Consider the following 21,260-nt stretch of genomic DNA (forward strand, 5'->3'; position numbering starts at 1 on the left):
AATAATTTTTTTGGATGGCATTCTTCATCGGGTATTTTTTTTCTAAACAAATATAGTAATTATGTGTTCTCGCTTAAAAAGGGATGAGGTGGCAACTCTAGTGTAAAATTGCGTAAATTGCGAAAAAACTGCTGCGCAAATATCGCGCAACATTAAGATTTGCAAAAGCCACCATTTTCGTCTAGGGTCTCTGCTACAAAAATACAGAATGTTTGGGGGTTCCAGGTAATATTCTATGCAAAAATACAGATTTTAACTTGGCTGACATACAAGTACTCCTTGAATGTTGTGCTTCTATGTGGCAAGGCTGTGAAAAAGTCTAACACACGCGGCATCACCATAATCTGGAGGAGTAGCAGAATCTGTTTTGAGGTGTAATTGGAAGTATGCATTTGCCGTGTTTGAGAAATAACTTTAGACATTTTTGTGAAAAGAAAAAATAAATGAATTTCTCACTTTCCAAAGAATTGTGGGGAAAAAAAAGTCAAAAAAACATGTCATGCCCCTTACTAAATACCTTGGACTATACTTTCCAACAAGGAATAATCTGGGGAGTATTTAATGCCTTGACATGTTCGGTTAGGGCCTCAAGAAATGAGAAAGGACATCAGTACATCAGGTGTGATCAATTTTTAAATGATTGCTACCATAGCTTGTAGACCAACTTTCACACAGACCAAATAATATACACGGACTTGGTTTTTTTTTTAACATAAAAATGTAGCGGTATAAATTTTGAATACAATTTATGAAAATGTACTTATTTGCAAAGTTTTATAACAAACGAAGACATTTTTTTTTTTTCCAAAATTGTCGGTCATTTCTCATTTTTAACGCAAAAAAAAAACCCAATGGTGATTAAATACCATCAAAAGAAAGCTATTTGTGTGACAAAAAAATTATAAAAATGTAATTTGGGTACAGTGTTGCATGACTGGGTAACTGCCATTAAAAATGTGAAAACTGAAAATTGGCTTGGGTAGAAGTGGGTGAAAGCGAAAGTACTGAGGTGGTTAAGCAAGTAAAAAGATTAACACAGTGTGATTTTTTTTTATTTTTCAGGTCGAAGGACCTTTGCTATTAAATATGGAGACCATCATGGCCAGCTGCCTTTCAGAAATGGCAGTTGCCTGTTACACAGACGCTGAAGTTTTCAGCCAGTGATGTCAGAACTTCAGTCACTCAGGAAAATATGATTTTCCTACAAGAGAAATGAACAATTACAGCACATCCTAAGTGGGGATGTTGCCAACCACCTATTTTAACCTTCCATCCTGTACTAGGGATGTATCCACCCATCAGATGGCATCACTATGGGATTCTTTGCTCTTGCAGCGCTAAGGTAAGTCAGCACTTACAGGCTTTGTAGGATGCATCATGGGCAAGCAACAAGGTAAGTTGGGAGCAGCTTAAAGTAGAAGTCCACCCAAAAGGGGAAGTCCCCTTTCAAGTCCTCCTTCGTTGCCAAGTTTGGCATGAAATTTTATTAGGGGTGGAAGCAGGTACCTAGTTTTGCCAGTTCTCCTCTACCTCCTTGCAATCTTCTGGGACAGATCGCAGAAGACTGCGAGACCATTCATAATGCAGCGCATGAGCAGCCGACTGAAGCAGTGAGCCGCAAAATCAACTGTGATCCAGGTTTGTGAAGGACTAGTCTGGGTGAGCAGGGCACTGGATCCCTGGACATGTAACTGCCTTTTTATTAAAAGTCAGAAGCTACAGGATTTGTAGCTGCTGAGATATAGAGAAAATATATATTATAATTCTCTCTCAGAGAGCTAGAGAGAGATGGAGAGAGATGGAGAGAGATGGAGAGAGATGGAGAGAGATAGAGAGATAGAGAGAGAGAGAGAGATCGATCTCCATCTATATATAATTTTTTTTAAAGAGTGGCTATCCTCTTTAATAAAGTTATTTTAGTCTACATAAGAAGCAACTAGAAAACGTCTATAAATCAGGCTATATTAGCAGCAAAGTGTAATGAAAAGCTTTACTCAAAATAGGAGATTGCATTTCATTGTAACAGCAATTATATTCATAAACACACAAAATGTTTTTGTTTTGAATAGGATGCAGTTCTTGCACAGAAATTTGCTGGCATCGGACTGTAGCCAGCCTTCAACACTTTTCTCTGCCAGTTTTTATAACATCATCTTGGAGAATAATCAGTACGTTTTCAGAAAGAGAACGAACAAACAAGATGCGGATACTTACACTCTCCAGGACCCTTAAGCATCGTTCAGCTCCCCATAAATATGCAACTAATTTTGCCTCATTTTCTTCATTGTCAAGATGATTCGCACATTCTTTAACTGAAGGAGGGAGAAAGAAAATTAAATCCTCGAATTGTTAGCTGTCAAACTATGCAAGTGTATTGATATAAAAGATCATCCACCTTGCCACTTTGAAAAAGTCTCAACATTTACATCTTCTAGAATAGTCCAGAGTTGTGATTATGTGCAAATAACTAACACATAGTAATTCAATCTTAGTTTGCCATGGTCAGATTAATAAATGATAAATCAAGACTGGTTGTTACAAGTTACTGCAATGAAGAGTCTAAATGAATAGATACGATTCTTCAAGTCAATGCATTGTTAGAACAAATACAAGGTAGAGGAAAGGGGGGGAATAATGGAAGGGGAAGCAGTGCAGTGAAGTTACACGAACGAAGGCAGTCAATACATACCCTTGTCTACAATATGGTCCAATCCACCTAAAAGCCTCAGCTCCTCCTTAAACCAGTCTCCTGCTCGTTTTGATGTGAGGGACAGTAATGTCTCCATTGCTAAATGACCAGTCTGTGAAATGGAAAAGAGCATATTAACTTAAAACTGATTGTAAAGAGTAATTTCTTTTTATTTTCAAATAACCATATTATACTTACCTGCTCTGTGCAGTGGTTTTGCACGCAACTTAACCGATCATCCTAATCTCTGATCCCCTGCTGGCGCTCCTGCCGCCTCCTCTTTTCAGTGTGCTACCATGAGAAGCATCTCATTTCTGTGGCACACCTGCAGGCTCGGTCCCAAACTACGCTGTCGGTATACATAGACACAAATGGCAGGGCCAGCCCCCTACATCACAGGAAAGGCTTTGATTGACAGCAGCAGGGGACAATGGCTCCTGCTGCTAACTCTCTGTCATGTGAAGAGGGAGAGCGCCACTGCGTTGGGCACATCGCTGGATCAAGATCAGGCTCAGGTAAGTGTAAGGGGGGCTAGCGGGCAAGAGACACACTTTTTACATTATACAATTTTCCTTTAGATTTACCAAGAGAGGCAAACCTAAACCCGTTTAATTTTGTATGCACTCAGAAAGGCCCTTGCACTACATAGTTGAAGGCAAATCTAAATGAAATTGAATAAGAAAAATTGTATAATGTACGGCCAAGTCTTAAAGTAAAAATCATTTTGCCTTTTGAACCACTTTGTTACAATTAGAAAGAGAATACAAATTATCAAGCTTTAAATACATTTTTAATTTGCTCCTTATGGTCACAAGCCGATTAAGTCCAAAAAAAAAAAAAAAAAAAAAAAACACCCTGTTCCTGTGATCATCAGGAGAAAGGTTGACATTTCTCCTCACAAAAGGAAATTTGCCATTACTTACTGTAGCTATACTACAAAAAATAAAAATAATTTGTCATCGTTCTTAATGGTTACTTTAATTTTTTTTTACTCTGCCAGCAAAAATCTCTTCCCATGGCTTTGAATATGTATGATGAGTAACAACCCTTAGTCTGATTTTCTGATCGTCTGTACTAGTCACACACGACCGGGACGCAAATACATGCAGACTGGAAAACGACTCATTTTTGACACAATTTTGCAAAAATAAATAAATAAATGTATAAAACTATATTAAACAAACACTCATCATTTAACCACTTTCAGACCGGACCATTTTGCTGGTAAATGACCAGAGGTCTTTTTACACTTTGGCACTGCGCTGCTTTAACTGGTAATTGCGCGGTCATGCAATGTTGTACCCAAACAAAATTTGCGTCCTTTTCTTCCCACAAATAGAGCTTTCTTTTGATGGTATTTGATTGCCTCTGCGATTTTTATTTTTTGCGATATAAACGTAAAAAGACCGCAAATTTTGAAAAAAAATGATATTTTCTACTTTTTGTTATTAGAAAAATCCAATAAACTCAATTTTAGTCATACATTTAGGCCAAAATGTATTCAGCCACATGTCTTTGGTAAAAAAAAAGTCAATAATTGTATATTTATTGGTTTGCGCAAAAGTTGTCACATCTACAAACTAAGGTACGTTTTCTGCAATTTACGCAGCTTTTAGTTTACGACTGCCTATCTCATTTCTTGAGGTGCTAAAATGGCAGGGCAGTACAAAACCCCCCCAAATGACCCCATTTTGGAAAGTAGACCCCCTAAGGAAATTGATAAGAGGCATGTTGAGCCCATTGAATATTTAATTTTTTTGCCTCAAGCGATTGAATAATGACAAAAAAAAAAATTTTTTTTTTTTTTTACACAAAGTTGTCACTAAATGATATATTGCTCACACATGCTATGGGCGTATGTGAAATAACACCCCAAAATAAATTCTGCTGCTTCTCCTGAGTACGGGGATACCACATATGTGGGACTTTTTGGGAGCCTAGCCGCGTACGGGGCCCCGAAAACCAAGCACCGCCTTCAGGCTTTCTAAGGGCGTACATTTTTGAGTTCACTTCTCACTACCTATTACAGTTTTGAAGGCCATAAAATGCCAAGATGGCACAAAACCCCCACAAATGACCCCATTTTAGAAAGTAGACACCCCAAGCTATTTGCTGAGAGGCATGTTGAGTTCATGGAATATTTTATATTTTGCCACAAGTTGCGGGAAAATTACAAACTTTTTTTTTTTTTTTTTTTTTTTCACAAAGTTGTCACTAAATGATATATTGCTCACACATGCCATGGGCATATGTGAAATGACACCCCAAAATAAATTCTGCTGCTTCTCCTGAGTACGGGGATACCACATATGTGGGACTTTTTGGGAGCCTAGCCGCGTACGGGGCCCCGAAAACCAAGCACCGCCTTCAGGCTTTCTAAGGGCGTAAATTTTTGAGTTCACTTCTCACTACCTATTACAGTTTTGAAGGCCATAAAATGCCAAGATGGCACAAAACCCCCACAAATGACCCCATTTTAGAAAGTAGACACCCCAAGCTATTTGCTGAGAGGCATGTTGAGTCCATGGAATATTTTATATTTTGCCACAAGTTGCGGGAAAATTACAAACTTTTTTTTTTTTTTTTTTTTTTTCACAAAGTTGTCACTAAATGATATATTGCTCACGCATGCCATGGGCATATGTGAAATGACACCCCAAAATAAATTCTGCTGCTTCTCCTGAGTACGGGGATACCACATATGTGTGACTTTTTGGGAGCCTAGCCGCGTACGGGGCCCCGAAAACCAAGCACCGCCTTCAGGCTTTCTAAGGGCGTTACAGTTTTGAAGGCCATAAAATGCCAAGATGGCACAAACCCCCCCCAAATGACCCCATTTTGGAAAGTAGACACCCCTAAATTTAGGGGTACACTAGTGAGACTAGGTAATAAATGGCGGGTGCCCTGAAACTATAAAAAAATAACTAACCAACCAGCGTCACCTGTAACAGTTATATGGTGATCACTGGTGAAAGGGTTAACTAGGGGGCAATCAGGGGGCTTTATGCGGTAGTATATGGGGGTCCCTGGCGCTATAAAAAGCTGCGGCGAACCTAAATACCTACCTGCCTAACTAGCGTCACCTGTGACACTAATACAGCGATCAGAAAAACGATCGCTTATTAGGCTGGGTTCACACTGGAGCGATGCGGGAACGCCACGAATGCGCGGCGGGTTCCCGCATCGCATGCCTCCCGGCGGCAGTTCACACTGCCCTATGCGAACTGCTGGGAGTGTCAGTGAAATGTTAATGACACCCCCAGATCAGTTCGCATATCGCAGTGCGATCTGCAAACTCGGATCGCATGGTGTGAACACCCATGCGATCCGATTCTGCTGCGGGCCAAAAAAAGGGTCCCGTGCGAATTTGCGGCGGGTGCGGCGGGTGTGGCGGGTGCGGCGGGTGCGGCGAATGGCTGAACTCGAATCGCACAGAGATCGGATGTGATTTGCACTGCAGTGCGGTGCGAATCACATCCGTTCTCATAAACCGCTGCAATGTGAACCCAGCCTTAGTGACACTGGCGACGGGGGGTGATCACGGGGTTAAACCTTTATTGGGGGGGTTAGGGGGGTACCTTAGAACTAAAGGGGGCTAACCCTAACTGCCCTAACAGTTATTAGTCACAAATGACACCCGCCGGGTGATCAGGGGGTTAAACCTTTATTAGGTAATAAATGGCGGGTGCCCTGAAACTATAAAAAATAACTAACCAACCAGCGTCACCTGTAACAGTTATATGGTGATCACTGGTGAAAGGGTTAACTAGGGGGCAATCAGGGGGCTTTATGCGGTAGTATATGGGGGTCCCTGGCGCTATAAAAAGCTGCGGCGAACCTAAATACCTACCTGCCTAACTAGCGTCACCTGTGACACTAATACGGCGATCAGAAAAATGATCGCTTATTAGGCTGGGTTCACACTGGAGCGATGCGGAAACGCCGCAAATCCGCGGCGGGTTCCCGCATCGCATGCCTCCCGGCGGCAGTTCACACTGCCCTATGCGAACTGCTGGGAGTGTCAGTGAAATGTTACTGACACCCCCAGATCAGTTCGCATATCGCAGTGCGATCTGCAAACTCGGATCGCATGGTGTGAACACCCATGCGATCCGATTCTGCTGCGGGCCAAAAAAAGGGTCCCGTGCGAATTTGCGGTGGGTGCGGCGGGTGTGGCGGGTGCGGCGAATGGCTGAACTCGAATCGCACAGAGATCGGATGTGATTTGCACTGCAGTGCGGTGCGAATCACATTCGTTCTCATAAACCGCTGCAATGTGAACCCAGCCTTAGTGACACTGGCGACGGGGGGTGATCACGGGGTTAAACCTTTATTGGGGGGGTTAGGGGGGTACATTAGAACTAAAGGGGGCTAACTCTAACTGCCCTAACAGTTATTACAGTCACAAATGACACCAATGCAAAAAAAAAAAAAAAAAAAAAAAAAATGACATTGGTGTCACTGTGACTGGGGGGCAGGGGTAATTGGGGGGGTGATCGGGGGGTAAAGGGGGGGTGTGAGTGTGCCTGGCATGTTCTACTGTGTGTGGGATGTGTTGGTGCAACTCACTGATCCGCTCTCCTCCGTGTCGGAACGAAAAATACCGACACGGAGGAGAGAATACATCACTTCCTCTCCTGTGTTTACATTACAGGAGAGGAAGTGATGTCACGGGGGATTCCTATTCGTCGGGAGCGATCGCGAGGGGGTGGCCATGAACGAATGGCCGTCCCCTCGTCCGGGATCGCTCCCGCACGAATACCGACCGCCGCAGGCACCGGGCGGGGGCCCGATCGGGCCCCCGACCCGCGGGAGGCAAGGGACGTACATGTACGCCAATATGCCTGCCCGTGCCATGCTATCGACGTACATCGTCGTGCGGCGGTCGGCAACTGGTTAAATGCATTACAGATGTTAACAGTTATTAATGGAGGTAGGGGGTGGAAGAAGTGCTCTGCCCTCCTCAGTTGGCACCCAAAGCCTCCTGGACTGCCCCTAAGCACCAATACAGCTATGTAGCACCCAGGTGGTCACTTACGGTTCCCCAAACCACTAAATCCATCTAGATAACAATACGATTATGGAAATTATACTTCACAAGTTAATTTTGGAAAGAGAGGCTTACATTTCGTAACTTTGTGTACTGCACCATTAATAAAATTATTTGCTAAGCAAAAAAAATACAAAATAAAAGTAGGTTTAATGAAATACATCAGGTCATGAAAGATTATTATGTATAAAGACCTACCTATGAAAATAGACTAGAAACAAGACCCCCAACTGCAAAAAAAAAACCAAAACCACAACAACAAAAAACAAACACACACGAGAATGAAAAAATGTCACCAGTGCCTGGGCAAATGAGGCCAGAAGCTGAAGTATGTGACTTTTTTTTTTAAATCACTATCTGGCTTTGTGTATATCAAAAAGCTCCCACGCTCTATGGCCAAAGATTGGTCAGAAGGTAAAATTCTGTTCTGACGGGAGCAGCAAACACTGTATGAGTTGGCTCTCAATGCCATAGAAAAATTAAACGGGGGGGTGTGTTGCGCTTCCTCAAAATACCAAATTAACTAATAGTAATGTACAACAAAGTATAAAGATATAAAAATAAATGTTACCATCAAGGCAAAAAAAGTGCAATAGTGCGTATAGACTAGAGCAGTGCTTAGTGCTTATGGAAATCGCATTAAAAGTGCATCTGTGCATTGCATAAAATAACTGGTTTAAAGGGTCTCTGTGCATCACTCAAGTGTCAAGATCCAGGATGCATGTGCTAAATACATACAAACTCATATAACCACTAAAAAATGCAGTGTAAAAAATACAGTGTGGAAAAAAATATCTGTGATATAAACACAAAAAAGGCACACAGCTTGACAATAGACCGGTGAGCGTCTTGCTCGGATGTAAACGTCACTTCCGGTTTCCTACGCGTTACGTCACACAATGACTTCAAGTACTCCCTGCAATATAGTTGCTTTTCTCGCTGAATACCTCGCAGCTGTGAGGTAATTATTTAGTGTAACCAGCACTGGCACGGAATACCACTGGAAGAGAGTTGGCTTGGCACATTGCACTTTAATTTTGATTGTGATATTGCATCCAAATTGCACGATTGGACTATGTATGGGACACTCTATTGAGATTCATTTGTTGCGATTCACTTATTTGCTGCTATTGATTCCTGTTGGAATTTGTTTATTTTAAGTTTTTTGTGTTTATATCACAGATATTTTTTTACACACTATTTTTTACACTGCATTTTTTTGTGGTTATATGTGTTTGTATGTATTTAGCACATGCATCCTGGATCTTGACACTTGAGTGATGCACAGAGACACTTTAAACCAGTTTTATACTATCTGGCTTTATTCCCTGTTTTAATTGAGACCTAGTCATTTTGTATTGGAGGAGTAACAGATGGTGTTTAAGTGCAAAGTTTAACCACTACACACACACACACTGAAAAATACTGGAGAAACGCAGGCTACAAAAGATTAATATAGGTGAAAGTCATTATTTCGAAGATCATTAAAAGCTCAAAACTCAACGGTTACAAATCACAAGAGAGGCTGGCAATGCCAGAATTAAGGGGCACTGCCAAAAAGCTTAGAGAGAACATGCATGGCACATCTGAGGCTTCCAATTCAATGCTAAAGGCTGCCCTCCCCAATGATCAGAAGCAGCATAGGACAGGATATTGCAATGAGAGGCCAAGTCCTGCACTTGATAAGAGCCTAAGTTGTTTTACCAAAAGTACTCAGAGGCCTTAATGGGGAAACAAAAAAAAAACACTTACTGTAATATTCTCCAAGTCGAGATGCTTGTTGTGAACAGTTTCACACAACTTGCGAATCTTCTCCTTTATTTTATTCATATCTTTCTCATTCATATGCTTAGGTGTGATATCTTGCTCCATTTCTAAAAGTCGTATCATGAGGTCCAGGCTAGCTCTATCAAGGTCCATATTTAAGCGGTCTCTGCTTAGTATATACATTAGCGCAGCAGTACAAAGAGCTAGATTCTGTGATAGAAACAAAGAAGAAAGACAATAAATCAGAGGTAGTTGTAAGACATATTTATGAAATTGAGGTTTATAACAGTTTCCCCCAGCAATAAAGGGTGAATGTGGAAATCATGCATATAACAGATAAGCCGTAGGCAGATATAAGACATTAAACTACAAACGAACTCTGTGCAAATGTCAAACACTTACAGATATTGTAATTATAAATGCTCACACCTAAAAAGAACAGCTGCACACAAACATGTTAAAATTATATAAACATACATATGTACCGCTGTCCGTTAAAATTAAATATACCAAAAATTCTAATCACAAATATAGTGCCATCACTTTAAATATGACTATAGTGCACAAACAGTGTTACAAGGGATACAAACATAAGTATATAAGCACAATAAAGTCCTAAACTCCACTGTGAGCTCCTGTTTCTTCTTGCTGGAGGCTGCCATTTTGCTGAATCACAGAGCCCCTGAACAGCAGTAAATCATAAAAGCGGAACTAAATGCATCGATTTAATGGCTTAACAAAAAAACAGCAATCTTGACATTCCAGGAATGCAACAGTCACATTTGCTTGTGTCCTCAAACAAAGAGTCAAATAGCTGGTGGCATAACAGATCACATTTGCAGCACAATGGCAGTGGGAGATCAAACAGAAATGGCTCTTGGCTGTTAAGTAGAGGTGCACGATAAAAAAAAAAAAAAATCTGCCGAAAAGGGCATTTTTGTCTCAAAGCTGAAAAAAAAATATTGCAGATAATGGAGCCGAAAACAAGGCTGAGCCCCACCCCTGGTGCCATCCATTGTGAGGATGTCATCCTGGCGTGCCCCAGTCCTCCCCTCCCTCCTACAGAGTGCTGATTTCCGTGTGTCACAGAGCTGAATTGCAGGAGCTGCAGTAAATGTCCCACCTCCTGTGACGAACGGCACACTGATCCAGTGGTGGGACATCATAGTTTCACAGTTAGTAAGGTTGAATAATGACACCAGTCCATCCAGTTCAACCTGAGCGAGTGCCTACAATTGTCCATATCCCTGTACATTGCACACTCACATCAGTCCCTACCCTCAAGGAGCCCACAAATCCATTCATATACTAGGACCAATTTTGTACAGAAGCCAATTTACCTTCCTGTAAGTCTTTGGCTTGTGGGAGAAACCTACGTAGGCACAGGGAGAACATGCAAACTCCAGGCAGGTAGTGTCGTGGTTGCTGTGGTTCCTGTGCAAATGACATTGGCAGTGAAGGGGTTAACCACTAGGTGTCAGTGTAGGGGTTAACTGTGTCCTAGGGGCGTATTGCTAACTGTGGGGGGCATGGCTGGGTTTTACACATCAATGATCTCGGCTCCAATCACAGGGAGCAGAGATCAGTGTCACTGTTGCTAGTTTGCGGCTATCCAGAGTTTTGTCCTGCTTGTTTGCTCAGGGTCCGGCATTTTCCAGACTTTCAACCGAGAACCCCCCGTGTACATGCGCCGCTGAAGTCAGAGGCTCATTGCGTGGGGAATATCTCCTAAACCAGGGCTTGACAAATTTGCTTGGAATCTAGGAGCCAGCTTAAAAAGTTAGGAGCCAGGTCGGTAACGGCGATCCGGACCTGTCCCTGGCCTGACATGGAGACGAGTGAGGGGAAGATAGCGCCCCCCTCTCCAAGACATTGCCCATAGCGGGACATTTTATTTAATTTATTTTCAAATGACAATTTTTTTAATTGCATTTTAGTGTAAATATATGAGATCTGAGGTCTCTCTGACCGCCCAGATCTCATATTTAAGAGGACCTGTCGTGCTTTTTCTATTGCAAGGGATTTTTACATTCCTTGTAATAAGAATTAAAGTGACAATTTTTTTTTAAAAGAACAGTGAAAAAAATAAAAAGTTAAAATAAGAAAACAGTGGTGAAAGATCTGCAGGGGAGACAGTGATCTGAGGTGTAAAGGTGCATGAATTGGGGCTGATCTGAGGCGTGAGTGCAAGATTTTAATTTCTCACTAAAGTAGTTTACAGAATTTACTTTATAAAAAATCTTTTTCTAGATTGAGAGAAGAAGTTGACATTTTTTTGTTATAAAATTGGCACACTCAATTTCCTTGAAAACATTTTTTCGGCACGTTGTGCTCAAAAGATTGCCTACCCCTGCTTTAATGTATCAGCACAACATGTGAACTGCAATCCAGAGCCAATATTCCAACACCAAATATTTGCGCACATTAGACCCCTCATCACATGAAGGTCTACTGATCTTTTCCCATATACAGCCATGGCCAAACGTTGAGAGAATGACACAAATATTAAATTTTCACAAACTATGTTGCCTCAGTTTTTTTTATGGCAAGTTACATATACTTCACAATGTTATTAAGAGTGATTGCAATTAATTAGAAAGTCCTTTACTATGAAAATGAACTTAATCCCATACAAAAAAATTTCCATTGCATTTGTGAAGAAGGCTTCAGTGCATCCAAGAAAGTCCAGCAAGCGTCAGGACCATCTCATACAGTTGAGTTGATTCAGCTACGGGATCAGGGCACCAACAGTGCAATTTGCTCAGGAATGGCAGCAGGCAGGTGTGAGTACATCAGCACGCACAGCATGAAGACTTTTGGAGGCTTGGCCAGTCCTGTATCATGCCAACAGTAAAGCATCCTGAGACCATTCATGTGTGGGGTTGCTTCTCAGCCAAGGGAGTGGGCTCACTCGCAAGTTTGCCTAAGAACACAGCTATGAAGAACGGTACAAAAACATCCTCCAAGAGCAACTTCTCCCAACCATCCAAGAACAGTTTGGTGACAAACAATGCCATTTCCCACATGATGAAGCACCTTGCCATAAGGCAAAAGTGATAACCAAGTGGCTAAGGGAATAAAACATGGACATTTTGACTCCATGGCCAGCAAACGCCACAGACCTTAATCCCATTCAGAACCTGTGGTCAAACCTCAAGAGGCAGGTGATCAAAAAAAAAAAAAAAAAAAATTTGACCAACTCCATCAACATCCCCCTCATAACGTACACTCACATTCACAGCTGCAGTTCCGGTATCCTTCCCTGTCAAAGTCCTTTCTGACATCGGGGTGACCCCCAAAGATAAACATATGGTTACAAATGGCTCGGAGTTATTAAATCAATTTGAAAGGATTCTCCATGGAGCCAGACAAACTGACAAGGGAGATTCATGAGGTGGGCCGCCATACCACTATCCTTGAACAAAGGATGGATGAAGTGGATGTCACTACCTCTAACCAGACTAAAGAACTAGAATCCCTCAAAGATGACTATTCTCTACTTCAAAACCGCATTGAAGACTTTGAGACCAGGGCCAGGAGGTCCAACCTACAGATACGTGGTAACCCTGAGGTAATTGAGGGACAATTAGTTACAGCACTTTTTCAGGAACTTTCTCTATTCCCATAGAACGCCTAGAAATGGAAAGAATACATAGATCCCTGGTCCCCGCAAGGATTCTGGACCACAATCATAAAAGTTTCATTATTCCCAAACTAAGGAGCAATTATTGGAAACTGCTCGCAATAAAGAATCCCTTACATTCCAGGGTCATAAATACCACATTTTCCAAGATATGTCTCAACAAACACTCCTTAAATATAAAGAAATGAAACAACATCTACAAGTGCTCCAGCACCACCACATATCTTATAGATGGGGGTTTCCCTTTGTTGTCTGGTGTTCTTATGAAGGAACTTCATATGCCTGCACAACAACCGATGACCTAATATTCATACAAGATCTTCACCTGTCATCACCTGGAAAACCAATAGAAGACCCCAGATGCCGAGAGCCCTATGGTCCTCCCCAGAATTTACAAGACCCCCCGTTCATCAAACCCCCTCCAAGAGAAGTCGCATTGCTTCCCCGCCCACTGAAGATCTAATGGACTGAAATATCGATAAACTGATGAATCATGTATAGGTGATATATTCTATTAAGGGCTTAACCCTTTCACACCAAATACACTATATCCTTTTGACAACATCCTCAAGATTCATACTTTATTGGGAATTTTAACAAACTAAAATTACTGATAGGGTTCTCTATATAGTCAGTTTACCTCCTAGTTATTTAGTTCTGTTATATAGTTTCCCTCAAAACAAATGTAAGAAGTATATCAAAATTAATTTATATAACCTGATTTACTACTTTAGTTATGACAATCTTGCTCTACATTATAACTTCCTACCTGAAAGTTAATTCAAATTTTATTAAAATTTAAGATTCATTAGACTAACCTATTATATGTATAATTTGTTGGCTGTTGTAGTCTCAGAGACGGCCACTGCGCCTCCAGTTTCCTTGAGTGCTCACCTCAGGTGTTTGGACACTCCTCTGACTTTTTTGTATCCTCTGGTTAGTGTTTTCCTACACTACCCTTGGATACTTGTTCCTCTTAGGAGCTTAAATTTCCTGACCCCAATAAATTTTATATATATATTTTACTTCCATAAACCTTTTGACTTTCATTGTCTCAACTCCTTTCCTAAAACGTACCAAAGCTTTCCAATCCTTTTCTAAACGTTCAGCTTATGTTGTCTGTTTACAAGAAACACATTTCACGACAGTCCTCACCTAAATATTTTGGTCTAAAATACCTACAGGTTTTCACTGCATCAGTGAACACTAAGCAAAGGAAAGTATTGATTGCTTTCCATCATACTACTCCATTTACTCTACGGAAAGAACTCAAAGATCCTGAAAGTCGATACCTTATACTCTCCGGCCTCTTGTTAGATGATGTAGTCACTATAGTTTAAGCCCCATATACACTATCAGATTTTCTGCTGAGCTTTTCCTTCAGATTTAACAAAACCATAATGAGGTCATGAGTTTCAATGTGTATGCAATCAGGCAGGCCCTTGCACTACATGGATTTGGTAAATCTTAAGGAAAGAACAAGCAGAAAATCTGATGGTGTGCATGGGGCTTAACTATGCTCCCAATAAGAATTCTTTATCTTTCCTCTAACATTTGTTAGTAGTACAAACAAATGTGGCAAACTCATTCTTGGTGGTGATTCAAATCTAATATTATAGACATTTCTACCAATACTCTTTTATAGACACATGTAGAGAACATAATCCAGCCAGAAGACAACATACGTATTATTCCCATCCCCACAGTTTTACAGAATAGCTCTACCTTTTTGTTGAGTATTAGTACCTCAGAACTTATTTTTAACTCCATTATGCCTTGTTCCTGGTCAGATCATAATGCAGTTATAACGACTTCCTTTTTTGGTTCCCCAATCCAACCACACTTGGTACATAAACAGTAGTTTGACAAAATCCATATATCGATTACAAATAGAAACAGCCATACAAGATCTTATGAATAACAGTACTACTGATACAGACCCTCTCACCCGCTGGGAAGCCCTCAAACCATAAAGAGGGTCTCTGCATTAACCAAGCCTCTCACCATCGTAAGCTAAAAACTTCAACTTCATAAGCAATTAGAAGAAGCTTTCTATAAAATCTTCTGAGAATTTCCAAACACCCTCTCCATCAAACAAATTAAACGATGACAAAGCACGTTTAGAACTAGATCTTTTATTGACAGAATCAGAAGAAAATATTCTTTGTAAATCCAAACATTCCTTTTATATGAAGGCAAACAAACCCTAGCACTCCAAAAACTTGATCATACACCGAAACCTATTCGATTAAAACAAAACTATGACTATACCAGCAATCCACAAACTTTTTAACGAATTTCGTAGAAAATTTATCACACTATACAAAAGTACAAATACATTTGATCAATCTCATTTGACAATGCTGTAATCCTCTATTAACCTTCCTTCTCTCTTCCGATCAAATCAGGAAACTATGGACAAACCCATCACACAAAATCCAGACAAAAACAACGAAACCCCGTAAACATCCTGGTATAGATGGCTTTTCAGCTGCTTATTATAAATAGTTTTCCACAATTTTATCGCCACTTATGGTTCTGCTCAATGGACAATCCTTTTGTAATGAATCTCTGACAGCTTCTATCTCCACGATACCTAAACCAAATACTGATGATACCTCATGGTCAAATTCTAGACTGATATGCACTCAACCTAGAGATTAAGATATTGGCCAAAATTCTTGCAACCCGACTTAAGCCCATAATAGGTACTTTGATCCACAAAAGGACCAAACTGGATTTATCCCCTTCAGACAAACTGGTGGCAATATTCGCCGACCTACACTTCTGGCACATACAGCCTGCTCTTCTATCCCTACCCGTTTCCTCTCGGATATACAAAAATATTGACTCGCTGTCATTTCTCTAATGTTGGGGATTCAGAGCGAATTTCTTGCAATTGATTGATATTGTATATCAAAACCCATCTTACTCAGGATACCGTTCCGACCCCTTTAATATCGAGAGACAGGGATGCCCATTAACCCCTCTCCTCTTTGCCCTAGCCATCAAACCCCTAGCACCACTTTTCCTGTTTGCTGATGATGTCCTGATATTTCTTAGGTTGCCTTTATTATCAGCACCACCTCTCGTGGACATTGTTTTTAAATTCGGACGGGTATATCAGGCCTAACAATAAAATTTCCACAAATCCACAGACCTAAACATTTATCACCTACTCTCCAAACTCAACTTCATGATTCCCTTCCATTTGTCTGGTCGAAGTCACATATTTCTTATCTAGGCATTCATTTTACAGCAAACCCATCTAACCTCTACACAGTCAACTACCCACCAATGCTTACACAACTTACTAAACTAAGCGAATTGGTCTACTCTACCATTGGCATGGATGGATAGAATAACAGTGATCAAAATGTCTATCCTCCCTAAAAACTTTTATACCTCTTTAGAGTACTACCATTTGGGGCTCACTGCTCATTTACCCAAATTAACTTTATATTCCACCCATATTAGAGGTGGTCAAAGGCTGCTTTCACACTGGGGCGTTGGCTGTAAAGCGATGTTATTTTTAGCTGCGTTTTACTTTCATATGCCAGCGGTTCGGAGGCACTGCCCATTGATTTCAATGAGCAGGGGACGCTTTATACACCGCTCCTACAGCGCTGCAAAGATGCAGCTTGCAGGACTTTTTTGGCATCCTGCCAGCACACCGCTCCAGTTTGAAAGCACTCAGGCTTTCACACTGGAGTGAGAGGAGAGGCTCTTTACAGGTCCTATTTTTAGCACTACAGCGCCTGTAAAGCATCTCAGTGTGAAAGCAGCTTTAGTGTGCCAGATTTCCCCAATTATACAGCACAACTAGCAAAATTACCCAAATATCACACTACTAAGGAAACGCCATTATGGGTATCAGAGTCAATCGACTGTGACCCACTTTATATTGCAAATTTACTATGGTTAACTCCTACACAGCGGATGAAAATCACAAATCCTATTACCAAACACAGCCTTTCCACCATTTGGGACAGATTGAAAACCAGATTTGGACTCGTATCCAAACATAATCCCCTCCTTTCCTTACGTAACCCTTCCTTCTACCCAGCCTGGTCCTTCCCCAATTCTTAGTGTGGTCAAATGTAGGTTTGATTAGAGTGCATGATTTTTTTTCTTTTTTTAAATCTCAAAATAGAATACCCTTTCCAGACTTATGCAAAACATAATCCCTTCCATCCACAGAAACCTTTCGATATTTTGTAACACAACAAACCCCTGACTTCACAGTCTTTGAAAATGCTTCCAAATCTGACTCCTCAAAGACGTGGGAGAAACTGATCACGAATCATATTCAACTAAAACTAACTAGACTGGACTCAAATACTAGCCTAGATACTAAAACTAGATGGTATCTGGTCCCATCCAGAATATACAACCGCCCCCCCCCCCCCCCCCCCAAATATCCCTCTCACTGTTTGAAGCTGTACAATACTGGGATAACATGCACATATCTGGTGGGAATGTCCTATAGTAAGCCTTCTTTTGGGCAGAAATCTTCAAAATTCTTTCTTCTTATGTTCAACATAACCATAACACCTGAACCCTCAGTAGCACTTCTGAACAGAAAACCCACAAATTATAACACAACGCCAATTCAAATTACTAATTTTTAAAACCACGGCAGCTAAGCAAACTGTAGCAAAAGCGTGGAAATCAAACGTGCTCTGCATAGAGTCAGAGTCGCCCAATGATGCATTCAAAAACTGAAGCTATCCTGCTAGATAAAGTTTCTAACTTTGAATCCTTATGGAAACCTTGGATTAAAACATTTACCCCCTGGTTTGGACTGTTCACTAATTTTTCCCTGAGAGTTTATAATATCCGCCCCGCTACTACGATTACCTTCACTTGATTCTCTAAACCACTGGTCCCCCTGGACATTTCCTCCTCCCTCCCTTCTATGCTCTATTCCCTCCACTTGGTTTATTCCTGTTAATTATCTAATATGCCAACTTATAGATGTTTTGAACGGTTGAGATTTTTGACCTTTGCACCAGATAAAACAAAGCCAAAAGAAGGAACTTGGCCCTGGTTTCACCTAATTTATACCCCCACCTATTCTACAAAATATTACCGTATATACTCGAGTATAGGCCGACCCGAATATAAGCCGAGGCCCCCAATTTACCCCCCAAAAAACTGGCAAACTTATTGACTCGTGTATAAGCCGAGGGTAAGACATGCCTGTCCATCCCTGTGTGTGTGTCCGTCCATCCCTGTGTGTCCGTCCATCCCTGTGTGTCCGTCCATCCCTGTGTGTCCGTCCATCCATCCCTGTGTGTGTGTGTGTCCATCCATCCATCCATCCCTGTGTGTGTGTGTCTCCATCCATCCATCCATCCATCCCTGTGTGTGTGTGTCTCCATCCATCCATCCATCCCTGTGTGTGTGTGTGTCCATCCATCCATCCATCCCTGTGTGTGTGTGTGTCCATCCATCCATCCATCCCTGTGTGTGTGTGTCTCCATCCATCCATCCATCCCTGTGTGTGTGTGTATCCATCCGTGTGTGTGTGTGTGTGTGTGTGTGTGTGTGTGTGTGTGTTGTGTGTGTGTCCAGCCTACCTGTGTCCCGAGCCTCCGTCCCGTGCCGAGCCTCCTTGCCTCGCCGCCGTGCCTTGCCTCCGTTCCGTCCCGTCCCGTGTGTGTGTGTGTGTGTGTGTGTGTGTGTGTGTGTGTGTGTGTGTGTGTGTGTGTGTGTGTGTGTGTGTGTGTGTGTGTGTGTGTGTGTGTCCAGCCTACCTGTGTCCCGAGCCTCCGTCCCGTGCCGAGCCTCCTTGCCTCCGTGCCTCGCCGCCGTGCCTTGCCTCCGTTCCGTCCCGTCCCGTGCCGTGCCTTGCCTCCGTCCCGTGCCCTCTTCGTTCGTCGGCGCCTCGGCGGCCATTGTAAAATTCAAAAGCTGCGCCGCCGCCTTCGCCTGTGATAGGCGGAACACTGAATTTCCCAGCAGCCTGTGTTCCGCCTATCACGTACATCGTATCATCCTCGTCCGTAGTACGAGGATGATACGATGTCCGTGATAGGCGGAACACAGGCTGCTGGGAAATTCAGTGTTCCGCCTATCACAGGCGAAGGCGGAGCCGGAGGCGCGGCTTTTGAACTATAGAATGGCCGCTGTCTGTCTGCTCGACACGCTGATCGAGCGGGCAGACAGCGATGACTCGAGTATAAGCCGAGGGGGGCACTTTCAGCCTCAAAAAAGAGGCTGAAAATCTCGGCTTATACTCGAGTATATACGGTAACTTTATATTTCTTTATAGGGTCATTCACTTCTATTCTCTTCATAAATGACATAATAATATTATTTCAACCAATTTAATTTCTCCATTTGTTGTACAAATAGCTGCCATGAAGCTATGACTATGAAACTTCATGTTACATAATCTTAACCTACAACCCACTATGTTCTCCATTTTCATTTACCGTATATACTCGAGTATAGGCCGACCCGAATATAAGCCGAGGCCCCCAATTTACCCCCAAAAAAACTGGCAAACTTATTGACTCGTGTATAAGCCGAGGGTGAGACATGCCTGTCCATCCCTGTGTGTGTGTCCGTCCATCCCTGTGTGTCCGTCCATCCCTGTGTGTCCGTCCATCCCTGTGTGTCCGTCCATCCCTGTGTGTCCGTCCATCCATCCCTGTGTGTGTGTGTGTCCATCCATCCATCCATCCCTGTGTGTGTGTGTCTCCATCCATCCATCCATCCATCCATCCCTGTGTGTGTGTGTCTCCATCCATCCATCCATCCCTGTGTGTGTCTCCATCCATCCATCCATCCCTGTGTGTGTGTGTCTCCATCCCTGTGTGTGTGTGTATCCATCCATCCCTGTGTGTGTGTGTGTGTCTCCATCCATCCATCCATCCGTGTGTGTGTGTCTCCATCCGTGTGTGTGTGTGTGTGTGTGTGTGTGTGTGTGTGTGTGTGTGTGTGTGTGTGTGTGTGTGTGTGTGTGTGTGTGTCCAGCCTACCTGTGTCCCGAGCCTTTGTCCCGAGCCTCCGTCCCGTGTCGTGCCGTGCCTTGCCTTCGTCCCGTCCCGTCCCGTCCCGTGCCTTGCCTCCGTCCCGTGCCCTCTTCGTCGGCGGCCATTGTAAAATTCAAAAGCCGCGCCTCCTCCTTCGCCTGTGATAGGCGGAACACTGAATTTCCCAGCAGCCTGTGTTCCGCCTATCACGGACGTCGTATCATCCTCGTCCGTAGTACGAGGATGAGAAGATGCCCGTGATAGGCGGAACACAGGCTGCTGGGAAATTCAGTGTTCCGCCTATCACAGGCGAAGGCGGAGCCGGAGGCGCGGCTTTTGAATCATAGAATGGCCGCTGTCTGTCTGCTCGACACGCTGATCGAGCGGGCAGACAGCGATGACTCGAGTATAAGCCGAGGGGGGCACTTTCAGCCTCAAAAAAGAGGCTGAAAATCTCGGCTTATACTCTAGTATATACGGTACCTTTATAAGAGTTACTTTCCTGAATAATTATGCTTTTTCTACTATATGTACATGCTCTGTTAATGGAATCTTGTTGATAATTATAAAATTCACTAAAATATTTGAAACAGAAAAAAGTAGTGTCAACACTGCAAATATTGACCGATTTGCATGTTACCATAGTAAAATCTGACAAAAAAAGATCAAAAAAATACTGACGCAGCAGACTCTGAAAAGTATTATTTGTGTCAGTCTCAAAACATTTGCTTTGCTGTCTGTGCCCCTGCTTAGAAGATTTCATCTCACTTTCTGTCCCAATGACAATTGAATTTTGACATTTTTGGGTTGTTATGGAAACACCAGTAGAGGTACCTTTTTCCCATAATAACTCTTACAGGAGTGAATTTTCATTCCTAGGGGCAGATTTCCTCTCACTTCCTGTTGTCTTCCTCCGTTTGCAAGTCAGATTTTTGCAGCTAGGGGACCACCTGTAGCGCGATACTGCTAAATAAATCTGAGTTATTTTACAGCAGATGTTCTCACAAAGTAGCAGTAAAAAATGCACATTGAGATTTGCCGTACAGCAAGAATTATTATTTTTTTTTTTATAGTATCACACTCCACCTGTGGTTTGATACAGGGGTTGAGCAAAAATATGGAAACTAC

The 21,260-nt window shown here is 42.2% G+C and overlaps 1 protein-coding gene across 2 annotated transcripts in view; it reads right to left on the reverse strand.

Annotated features, from left to right (window-relative positions):
- Nucleotides 1-21,260, reverse strand: part of WAPL (WAPL cohesin release factor) — a 215,496-nt gene that overhangs the window by 70,510 nt on the left and 123,726 nt on the right. For both annotated transcript variants that reach the window (XM_077454603.1, XM_077454602.1), the window contains 3 exons: nucleotides 9,492-9,716; nucleotides 2,690-2,801; nucleotides 2,215-2,312 (listed from right to left, as the gene is read on the reverse strand). In XM_077454603.1, the coding sequence (XP_077310729.1) occupies nucleotides 2,215-2,312; nucleotides 2,690-2,801; nucleotides 9,492-9,716 (435 nt within the window). The remainder of the gene's footprint in view (nucleotides 1-2,214; nucleotides 2,313-2,689; nucleotides 2,802-9,491; nucleotides 9,717-21,260) is intronic.

This window comes from Lithobates pipiens, unplaced genomic scaffold (assembly GCF_037356315.1).
Source record: "Lithobates pipiens isolate NorthernLeopardFrog02 unplaced genomic scaffold, aLitPip1_a1.2 Scaffold_25, whole genome shotgun sequence".
Lineage (NCBI taxonomy): Eukaryota > Metazoa > Chordata > Amphibia > Anura > Ranidae > Lithobates > Lithobates pipiens.